General features: G+C 34.7%; 2 protein-coding genes and 1 pseudogene across 2 annotated transcripts; 1 reads left to right on the top strand and 2 right to left on the bottom strand.

The window, feature by feature from the left end:
• On the bottom strand, positions 1 to 1,161 carry LOC134267705 (zinc finger protein 596-like). Its single transcript, XM_062749921.1, has 2 exons — positions 450 to 1,161; positions 1 to 140 (listed from the first exon to the last, which is right to left on the bottom strand). The coding sequence occupies exons 1-2, from the start codon at positions 1,159 to 1,161 to the stop codon at positions 1 to 3; spliced, it is 852 nt and encodes a 283-aa protein (XP_062605905.1).
• Positions 1,162 to 1,972: 811 nt separating this feature from the next.
• On the top strand, positions 1,973 to 4,355 carry LOC134267706 (uncharacterized). The gene is made up of 4 exons (XM_062749922.1): positions 1,973 to 2,140; positions 2,574 to 2,809; positions 3,327 to 3,732; positions 4,299 to 4,355. Exons 1-4 carry the CDS (start codon positions 1,973 to 1,975, stop codon positions 4,353 to 4,355), a joined length of 867 nt encoding a protein of 288 aa, XP_062605906.1.
• Positions 4,356 to 4,970: 615 nt separating this feature from the next.
• On the bottom strand, positions 4,971 to 7,732 carry LOC134267700 (uncharacterized; annotated as a pseudogene).
• Positions 7,733 to 11,022: the final 3,290 nt, after the last annotated feature.

The raw sequence follows: 11,022 nt of genomic DNA on the forward strand, positions 1-11,022 counted from the left end.
TCATTTATCATTTTTGTCACCGATGTGTAGCTTCATGTGACTGCGTAACGTATGCGACTCAGTAAATGCTTCTCCACACACATCACATTCAAAAGGTTTTTCACCAGTATGTGTCTTCATGTGTCTGGTTAAGCTACCAGCTAAAGGAAAAGCCTTCCCACACACATCACATTTATAAGGCTTTTCCCCGGTGTGTTTCCTCATATGAATATCCAAATCCGATTTTTTCAAATATGCTCTTTCACACAGATCACATTGGTAAGGTTTATCATCAGTATGTACCTTGATGTGTTGCTTTAAAGAACTTAAATCAGAATATATCCTTAAACACAAATTGCATTCATAAGGCTTCTCATTTCTCATGACACTATGTGTCTTTATGTGCTTCCGTAAGTTACATGATTCAGAAAATGGCTTCCCACACACATCACATTTGTAAAGTTTTTCACCTGTATGTGTCCTCATGTGATGCCTAAATGATCCTGATAAAGAGAATGCCTTCCCACACACGTGGCATTTATGAGGTTTATCACCAGTATGTGTCCTCATGTATTCCTGTAAAGTAATAGATTGTTTGACTGCCTTCTCACACAGGTCACATTTATACGGTTTCTTGTCAGTATGTTTACTCATGTGTATCCGTAGGCTTTTTGATACAGCAAACGCTTTTCCGCATACGTCACATTTATAAGGTTTATCACCTGTATGTATCCTCCTATGTGCCTCTAAGTAATCTTGTCTGCTGAATGTTTTCTCACACACATCACATTTTTCAGATTTATCATGTACTTTCATATGTGCCCGTAAGTAACTAGTTCTAATGAAGGTCTTTTTACATTCACCACATTCATATAGTTTTTCACCAGTGTGGACTCTCATGTGTGTTTGCAGGGAACTAGGTCGGAGGAATGTCTTTTCACACACAGAACATTTATAAAATTTACCATTTTGTTTCATAAATTCTTTCCGAAAATGATCTGAATGAGTCGAATCTTTCCCACTGATGTAACTTTCATGCGGCTCTTCACTTACATGTATATTGGTATGCATATCTGATACTTCTGTTAGATTGTCATTTCCACTATAATTGTTTAACTGTTCAGCATCGCTTTGAATACATGACATACTTTGAGTATGAGACCTGAATGAAAGTGCTGCCATCTCTTTCTGTAAATGATAAAAAAAAATCAGTTGTAATTCTATATTTAGTTACTTACTCATAACATTACGGAGAAACATTATAAAACATTTAACCTTTTTGAAGTTCTATAATACATAAACAAGAGGCACAAATGTCACATCGCTCAACTAAGCACTTTGGCTAGGAATAAAGCAGAAAGCATTTTATTTTTGGAAAGTTTAAATATAAAAGTGGTCCAAACCATACAATAAAGGTGCGAGGGTATGATTTGAACAAACTCAAATCAACATGTTTGCATATTTATTTCATGACAAGCAGCATACGGTGGGTGCGACCAGTCAGCAGGGGATGCTCACACCGCCATGGCACCTGATCCCACCTCTGAGATTTCGGAGGTCCGTGTTAGCTCTGCTCCTATTTTGTATTGTTTACTGGACTTTGATTGAATACTGTTCGTTATCTCCATATCCTTCCTCGACTAGCTGTGTCTTTATTATGTTCCCCAAACGAAGTTGGGGAACATATTGTTTTTACTCTGTTTCTTATTATTATTATTATTATTATTATTTTTCTTCCTGGGAAAATTTTGTACTTGAGTGATCTTGTAAACTACACATCTGACTAAGGTAAAATATTTTTAGGGTCAGTAGACATGTAATGTAGATTTGCCGAACAAAGGTCATTTTGCGCGCACGTGCTTGCAAGAGCGCGCACGTGCAACATTTGAAATGACCGATTTAATTGTTATACTCCATTCTCAAAGAATATTCATAAGTCCCGCGTTCGATCTCAAAACGAGGCTAAGGTCGGTTGAGCGAAGCTCTATAAATAATGGCGACGCCCAGTATCGGGAAGAACGACAGGCATTGTTGCGTTCCTCTGTGTAACGGCAACGGTCGCTTACGCCCAGAATTGTCTTTCCACAAATTCCCAAGCAATGAAATTGTCAGGAAATTATGGATTCAAGCCATAAGGAGGGACCCTGGACCCCTTTTTAACGTAAGAATGAATGATATGAGAATGTTGTTTACATAAGTCATAAGCATACAAATACACGCTCCCCAAATACATCATCACCTGTGGCGTTATGTTGGAAGGTCTAATCCGCCTAGAATATTGATAATCGTAGTATAACACATACCTATATCAACATGGGATTTATATTTAGTGTGTCAATTACTGTTTATAAATATAAAATTGTGAAATATAGGAAATTTTTGTATACATGTAACATGTGTAAGTCTGTAAAGTTCGTATATGGGGACCATATAAATATAAATAAAGGTATACACGTTAAACGTGACATACATGTACAAGAGACGCAAAAGGTCTGTATTTCTACGATTACACTTCAGTGCTGAGTGACAATCACAAGACTTCAGTTTATGAGTCACCTTAGGAATTCAAAGAAATTGCACGTTTTTCACATTAGGTCAAGGAAGCTGTTGTTTGTTCACGGCATTTTAAAGCAGAGGACTATAAATGGACACCAGTAAGGACAACTCTGAGACCTGGTAGTGTTCCCTCTACTTTCAACGGGACCAAGAATTCAACGCTAAGGAGACCAATCATTAAAAATCCACTCCCCGAAAAACTGCAGAAAACTGACAAGGATGGTATTGCAGAGGCACTGGCTCCATCTGATGATAATTTGCTTAATGAAAATTGGTAATGCATTCCTTATTGAATATAAACTTTATTTCAAATATGCTGGTCCACAGATTTTTGTTTTATTTTCACAAAATCTTAATTTAAAGCTGAAGTTTTTTTTTAATTTTATGTAAATTTCCTTTGGAGCACTAATCATTTCATTATTATTTATGGGGACCCATATTTATAAATACACTGAATATATATTATAAGTACACTAATTTAATGGATATCTTCGAGTTTTATTTTAAGGTGTTCTGCGGGTCGGACTGATGCTGGATCATCAATTTAAATCATTTTCAAAATACTACACATTTGTCAAGTTGTAAACAGAAATATCAACTTGCAATTGTAGTTTTGCTATTTTGAATGATTTAATTAACATCAAACATTTTGGTTGCTGGCTGACACCATCCTACAAATACTGGTGCTGGAACATCAGGCAGAGCAATAAGATAATCATGTAAGTTAAGTTTATTCAATTATCATTATTTTTTGACTGTCAATTTAGTATTTGATGCATTTGGATTTTTAGTTGCCCCCCAGTAGAAGATTCATCTTCTGTGTCCTCAGACAGCGACAGAATCAAAATGCTGGAAAGCATGTTAAGAGAAAGGGACGAGAGCATTGCCAGACTCCAGCAGAAACTTGACATCGAGAGATTTGGGGTGGAGCGTTTTTCAAAAGACAATTCAACGATCATGTTCTATACTGGTTTCATGACTTTTTCTATTTTTACTGCAGTATTTGAATTTATCAAACCAGCAGCAAGCTCCATGACAAGCTATTACTATCGAGTTTCAGCCAATGCAAATCCCAACTTGACTGGCAGACAAAGAAATATGCTGCTGATTGATGAATTTTTCATGTTTTTGAGTCGCCTCAAATGTGGTCTTATGGAACAAGATCTAGCAGTTAGATTTAACTGCCATATCTCCACGGTAAGCAGAAAAATCATTACTTGGGCAAATTTTTTGTATTTTGTACTTGGAAGCATAAATATTTGGCCATCTAGATAACAGATTGACAGAAAAATGCCCGATTGCTTTAAAATTATGTATCCCACAACAAGGGTGATAATTGATTGCACAGAAATCAAAACTGAGCGACCCTCCTCACTTGTCCTTGGCTCCAAATTTTATTCTTCATATAAGAGTACACATACATGGAAGGGACTGGTTGGCATAGCACCTCATGGTGCCCTTACCTTTGTTTCAAGCCTATACACTGGCTGTATGTCTGATGTAGAGATAACAAAGCTTAGTGGTCTGATAGATTTACTTGAAGGGGGGGACTCAATCATGGCAGACAAGGGATTTTTTTTAAACAAAATTCTGGAAGGGACTGGCATTGGTGTTAACATATCCCCTTTTCTTATGAGCCAGGGTCAGTTCACAATGCAAGAGATTGAGGAGACCCAAACGATTGCAAAATTGCGTATACATATTGAGCGCCACATTCGCCGCGTGAAGGAATTTCATATTTTTGATGGTGTTATTCCTTTAAGTATGGTTGGGTCCATAAATCAGATATGGACAGTGGCAAACATGTTAACTCTGTTTAGGGGTCCTCTTATTAAAGAGTGGGCATGACTTTGACGTTCATTCAAACTTGTATGCAAGACTCGGAGAAATTATTAATCAGGTACATGTACTCTGTGGGAGTATTAGGATTATGGGTAGCACATGTAGATCTATATTGAAATACTTGTACTTGTAGGTTTATGTACTCTATGTTATGGAATACAAGTAAATGTTCAAGAAAAGCAAATTAATCATGCCTTGAATTTCATAAAAAAAAAATCTTCAATAACATATTTTGAATTTCGAGATTTGTTAAAATACATGTATGCTACTAATTATCGGTACATATGAAACATGCATTTTTTTTCAAAGTAAATATATAGTTATTGATACTGTAAGTTCTAAATATTTTGTTTTTCTTAATTTTTACATTTCCAATAATTTTCTATAACAATTCTTTACAAATCACTCAGAGGAAAAAATTTATTTTCTGATAACTAAGAGGGACATAAGCATGAATATCTCAATATATTCATTTACAAAATTATACTTGCTGTCCAAACTGTAGAGCAAACTTGACTTTTTAATTTATTGTTTGTAACAGCTCATCAAATAAATAATGTAAATACATGTATAAGATATGATTTAATTTCTAAAAATTCATGAGGTACATAAACTACATGTATAACCCTTCAAGCCAGCCAGAATATTATTCATAAAGTGAGGTGGCACCTTATGAAATATGCCACAATGAAGTGTTTTAGTTCATGTCCTAATAAATTTTTACAAATTATATTTATTTCTCAATTGAATTCACATTAAATAATGATAAAAAAAGAAAATATCTATCTTTTCTTTCATGTCTTGCCAAAAATCTGCATCAAAATGCACAAGCTCTAAATGAAATTCCTCAGGAGTCCACACAAAAAAATGACACCATTCAAGTCCAGTAACTGCCATCTGGGTCATCACCTGATAGTAGTACTTATGAGTGTTCTTCAGGTGGTATCCATTTTCATCTTTGGTGAGGTAGTCGCACTCCGATAGGCATCTCACAGGACACTTGATTTCAAGTAAACCATGTGGTGGTGTTAATGATTGGCAGAACACTTTCCTGTCTGGTGTGGCTGCTATCCAGGGTGACCATGGGCTTATAACAAGACCACATGGATAGATGTTAACATCTTCATCCATAGCCTAAAATTAATAAAGAAAATTAATTTTGATTCAATATGAAATTTAAATGAGGTGCAGTAGTTAGATATAATGTACATGCATTTAGACATCAAATATCACATACCTGCACATACGCTAATGCAGCTGTAGGCTCACATGCTAAGCCGAGTCTCATTGCTGCTGAAACTACCTTCCGTGTGGTCCTTAATCGTGCCACAAGTGGATCACAATCTATAAAAAAAATGTTGTTTTGTAAGGTATCAATAACACTCGGCATACAGAGATGATTATTTTTACATTAAGAAATGCTTAATATCATATTAACAAATATTTTTAGATGCTTATTTTTTTAGGCATTCATAGATTATATTCTAACCTTTTTTCCGTCGTACAATGTCTCCTGCAACAGATGCAGTTATTCTGTCTTGACGTATTTTGTGCCATTTTGGATCCTGGGACTGAAGGCGTGTGGAAATTTCAATTTCACTGGCCTGCATCTCCGACACTGACAGTGACTCCAGTTTCAAAGATTTATTATAGTCTAGAACTACTGCCACATTGTTAATCATGGTGTTTTGCTTTGGTAAAGATGGGAAATCTTCAGCATCCAAGATATTTAGAACGTATTCACTGTGCAGTTTCTGCTGTACTCCTATGGGTGATCCTATAGGAAAATTCCCGAACTTGGTACACACATCTTTCTGCTGCTCACTGGGGCTCACAACTGATAACAAAAGACATGATTTGTCAATGGAAGACAAAGCTTCACACAGTTCTCCAATCGGTGAACACTCTGAATTTATGGGATTGTATAAGGTTGTCTTTAATCCACGGGTCTTCATCCTGGGGTCACTTGTGTTGAATCCTGTGACAGTTATATTGTCGGATGAACTGCCACAAATTTTCTCACCTAAAATAAAATTTTAAACTTAAATTTTTAAAGAAACAAATGCATTTCAAATGTGTATCTTTGTGCATCTGATAATTTGCATGTGTATCTATATATATATATATGTTTTTTTTAAAATACATATTACATGTAATTTTACATTTGTTTAAAATAATTGTAGCCAGTGGTAGAACATTAATCTTGTAAGTGTAAAACTGCTTAAACAGACAGACCAAAAAATGTTTACCTCTTGGAACATGCCAAGTTTGTGGTAAGGAAGTCTTGGCAACATCAGTCGGAACTGCCTTAAGATTGGATGCTTTCATATGCGCAATGGAGTACAATACACCTACAATGTGTCCACAAGATCCAGATCTACCAACTGCACAGGAACACTTGCTGTCTTCTCTTCCAAACACTGGTCCTTTCTTTATTACTACCTAAAAATGATTATACATGTATTAGAATATTATTAAAGTACAATTATCATATGACCTGACATTTACAAAATACATGCATGTACATAATCTTTAAAAATTCAATACAATATATAGTTATTAATCTCAGTTACATGAATTTATAAATTCAATCATAAACTTAAACATGGACAATTGTATTTGGTATAATTATTTAATATCATGTCAGAAACACAATTCAAGTTTGCATACCTCTACATCATGTGGGGACTCATTCTTTTTCTGGGATCTATAACATCTTGCTCTTATAAGACATCCTTCATCACCATCCAAAGCATACACTGTAAGTTTTAATTTAAAAGCATATATAATATTGATATACTTTTTGCATCACCAATGTGAGATATATATTACTGTATAATGCAAATAATACTGTTAAAAAATAATGAGATATTGTTTACATAGGGATAATGATTAATGACTTAATGTAAAGGACATGCACTAGCATATGCATGGTTCATAAACCAAATTCACTGTCAATGATGTGCAATAATTTGAGAAGTTAACACGCTCATGTTTTATATTATATATCACGAAAAATAATCATGTATTAATTTGATAATGATTAGAATGGGGAAATAAACTTGGTTTGTTTATATTGTGGTGTGAAACTGAAAGTACAAGTGCAGTATGTATAAGCAGATAGTGTGTGTCTTTACCTCTGATATCTGTGACGTATTTCTCACTAAAATACTTATATCCTTTGGTGAGCTCTTTTGTTCCATCACTTTTAACACACTTTCCTACAACTTCCTCCACAAAACTGAAGGAAATTGCAGGTACGGTAGATAAATCACGAGTCGATGTTAACTTTCAATTCAGCCGCCATTGTTTCTACCGACGCTAGCCTCGTTTTGGATCCGATATGAATATTCATCACGATCTCATTAAGAAAGGAGTATATAGGCATACCTTTTCACATTTTTGATGAAATGCTTTGAAACTCATAATATAAGGATATATTTGTGGCATAGACAATATGACATGGTCAAAATAGCAAGATCTCACGCGCATGCACGTGCGCTTCGCTCTGATTGGCTGAAACTAGAGTCTCTATATCTTTCTTGTTTCTTGACGAAATTCTTTGAAATTTTGAACATAGCCATGCATTAAGATATCCTACAACCTGATATATAGCAATTATCATGAAAACACGGGTAGGCACGTGCGCTGCAATCTGATTGGCTGAAACTTTAAATAGCTATAACTCCCTTGGTTGTCAACCAAACAGGATGGTATTTGGAACATAGATAGATATAATGAACTTCTACTAGAAGGTATGGTCACCATGCACATGCATACACGTGCGTGTACGTGCGCTGCAATCTGATTGGCTGAAACTTTAAACAGCTATAAATCCCTTGGTTTTCAACCAAACAGGATGGGATTTGGAACATAGATATATATAAAGGACTTCTACAAGAAGGTATGGTCACTATGCACATGCTTACATGTGCGTTTACGTGCGCTGCAATCTGATTGGCTGAAATTTTAAACAGGTATAACTCCCTTGGTTTTCAACCAAACGGGGTGGGATTTAGAACATAGATAGATGTAATGGACTTCTACAAGAAGGTATGGTCACCATGCTCATGTTTGCACGTGCGTGCACGTGAAATGGGTAAAATTAAAAATGCACTTGAATGAGCGGTTTTATTGTTTTTATTTTATACTTTTGAATTAAATACTTTAATATTTAGCATATTAAAATATATTGATTGTGTAGACAATATAATATGGTCATTACGCACATACATTCACATGCGCAATTTGCAATGATAAAATTTGAATGAACATGGTACGCTTCTGGGTAAACTTTGTTAAAGTCTCAAATGCATAGAGTTTGTCTTATTTAATTAAGCTTACAGGGAATATGACTATAAAAGGGAGTTGGGGAGCGTTTGGGGAACATCTGTAACGGTCCCCGTTACAATTAGCACTAGTTGTTATTTACATTTGAACTTGCATTGTGGCTCCTCCTCCCAAGCTGCCCAACTAAAATATAACCAAGCATGGCTTAGCTGTCTTTAATTTTAACCCTATATATTCCTAAGTAAAACTTTGCTCATGCATTATTGCTCCAACCTATCAAACCAGGGTCATGATTTGACCAAAGTTACGTCTGCACTCACCACCTTTGACCAATCATGGTTTTGCTGTTCTTAAGAATATATAAAAAGATTTTCCAATATTTTTCTATTTAAAACTGATCAGCACTGTGACCTCACCTCTCCCTATCCCCATGGATCATGATTTGAACAATCTTGAATGTACACAACCTGAGGCTGCTTCCATAGTAATTTGACCAATCATAGCTTTGCTATTCTTGAGAAGTAGATATTTAAGCAATTTTTCTATATGTTTCTATGTGAAACTTTCATCAGCTACTGTGGCCTCAAACTATCCCCGGGAATATGATACATGTATGAACAAACTTGAATCTATGCTACCTGAGAATGCTAAAATATGATCAATCTTTTCTTTGCTATTCTATTCTTTATTTTTCTATGTACAACTTTGATCGGCTGTTTCGCCCCCTATCCTTGGGGGTTATGATTTGAAAAAACCTGAATTTACACTACATGAGGATATTTCCCCACTATTTTCATCTTTTCTAGCAAAGTGGTAACTGAGAAGATGAATTTTAAAACATGCATCCAAAATTTCACTACCTTTGATTTATCTCTCCTTGAATTGGTGCGTGGCCCTTCTTTGAACAAACTTGAATTCCGCTAATCAAGGATGTTTTGTGGCAAGTTTAATAAAAATTGACCCAGTGGTTTAGTAGAAAGAGGTCGAAAATGTGAAAAGTCTACAGATAGACAGATTACAGACAAAGTTAGATCAGAAAATCCAGCGCTGATGTCTGTTAAAAAAGGCAACTTCTTTTAATGTGGGAGCTGTATTTTTACGGACCAAAACATGTTTAGTCTATAAAAGTGATGGTTTTAGTTGTTAAAGTAAAAACAAGAGACCTATGTAAGCCACCATATACATCTGAATAACATAAGCCATACTCTTCTTCATCAGATATATAAAATAATTAAATATCTCACATTCAACGAGGCCCGATCTACTTGATCTGCGCATACGTTTTAACGCAGCGTCGACTCATGCACGTCACAATACCCTTGACTGCCGTCACAATTGAACACAATAACGTCACAATTAAAATGACGTCAAATTGCGCTAAAATGTTTCGCTTATCTTGCTTACCTGGTAGCTCTATAGACTGTGCATTGAAAGCTGGCATTCCTTTTTTTTTGATATTCAAATTAATAATTAACTTTGTAACCTAATTAATTTTGAGGGATCAATTTTTTGGGTACAGATTCATTAATTCTATCTTGTTTTATTTCAATTTGTGAGTTAAAAAAAACAAACAAACACTGCAACCAAAAGTAAACGATTTTAGTCTTTCTCTTTGAACATGTTGAAGTATTTATATATACAAACTCTTTTTATTGCGGACTAAAATATGCAGGGATTATCTTCAGTTTTAAAAAATAAAATAAGTCTATAAATCATTTAAGTGCAACCCCATAAATATTTCATTTTTCTATATATTACATGATATTAGTAAAAATCGTAATTTTGTCGCCTTTACCCCCCCCCTCCTCCCTCTACCCCTTTTTTCCACGTAAAACAACGTCGCCTGTAAGGAGAAAAATAAAGCATGGCGAGAAAATTATTTCATATGGAAGAATTATTTATTTGTTAGAAACTAATACAGTATTGCAATCGTTTGTTGGTGTTATGTAAACCCATTGCGACCTATAAAATACGTAGTTGGATATAATAAAACCAAATTTGTGTTTTCACATGCCCCCTTTTCACTGCAATAAAGGCTACCTCCAATTTTCTTTTCATTTTTTATAATAAGAATGAAAATTGCATGATATATGTGAAAAACAAAAAAATTCATCATGTATTTTTTAAAATTTTGAAATGTCTTTCTTTATTGAAGAGTTTAAGCATGTAATTGTGTATAAAAACACGACAAATGGTCCATATCTTGACAGTGACCCCATTTGACTACAATAAAGGCAAGGTAACAAAATTTCATTCTAATTTTTCTAAGCATAAAACATACAAATATATTCCCAATAATCAATTTTTTTTATAATTCCGTTTTCGTAATTTTCAACTAGATCGGGTCTCGTTAAA

This window comes from Saccostrea cucullata, unplaced genomic scaffold, assembly GCF_032062105.1.
Source record: "Saccostrea cucullata isolate Sc308-1 unplaced genomic scaffold, CSIRO_AGI_Scuc_v1 ctg4625, whole genome shotgun sequence".
Lineage (NCBI taxonomy): Eukaryota > Metazoa > Mollusca > Bivalvia > Ostreida > Ostreidae > Saccostrea > Saccostrea cuccullata.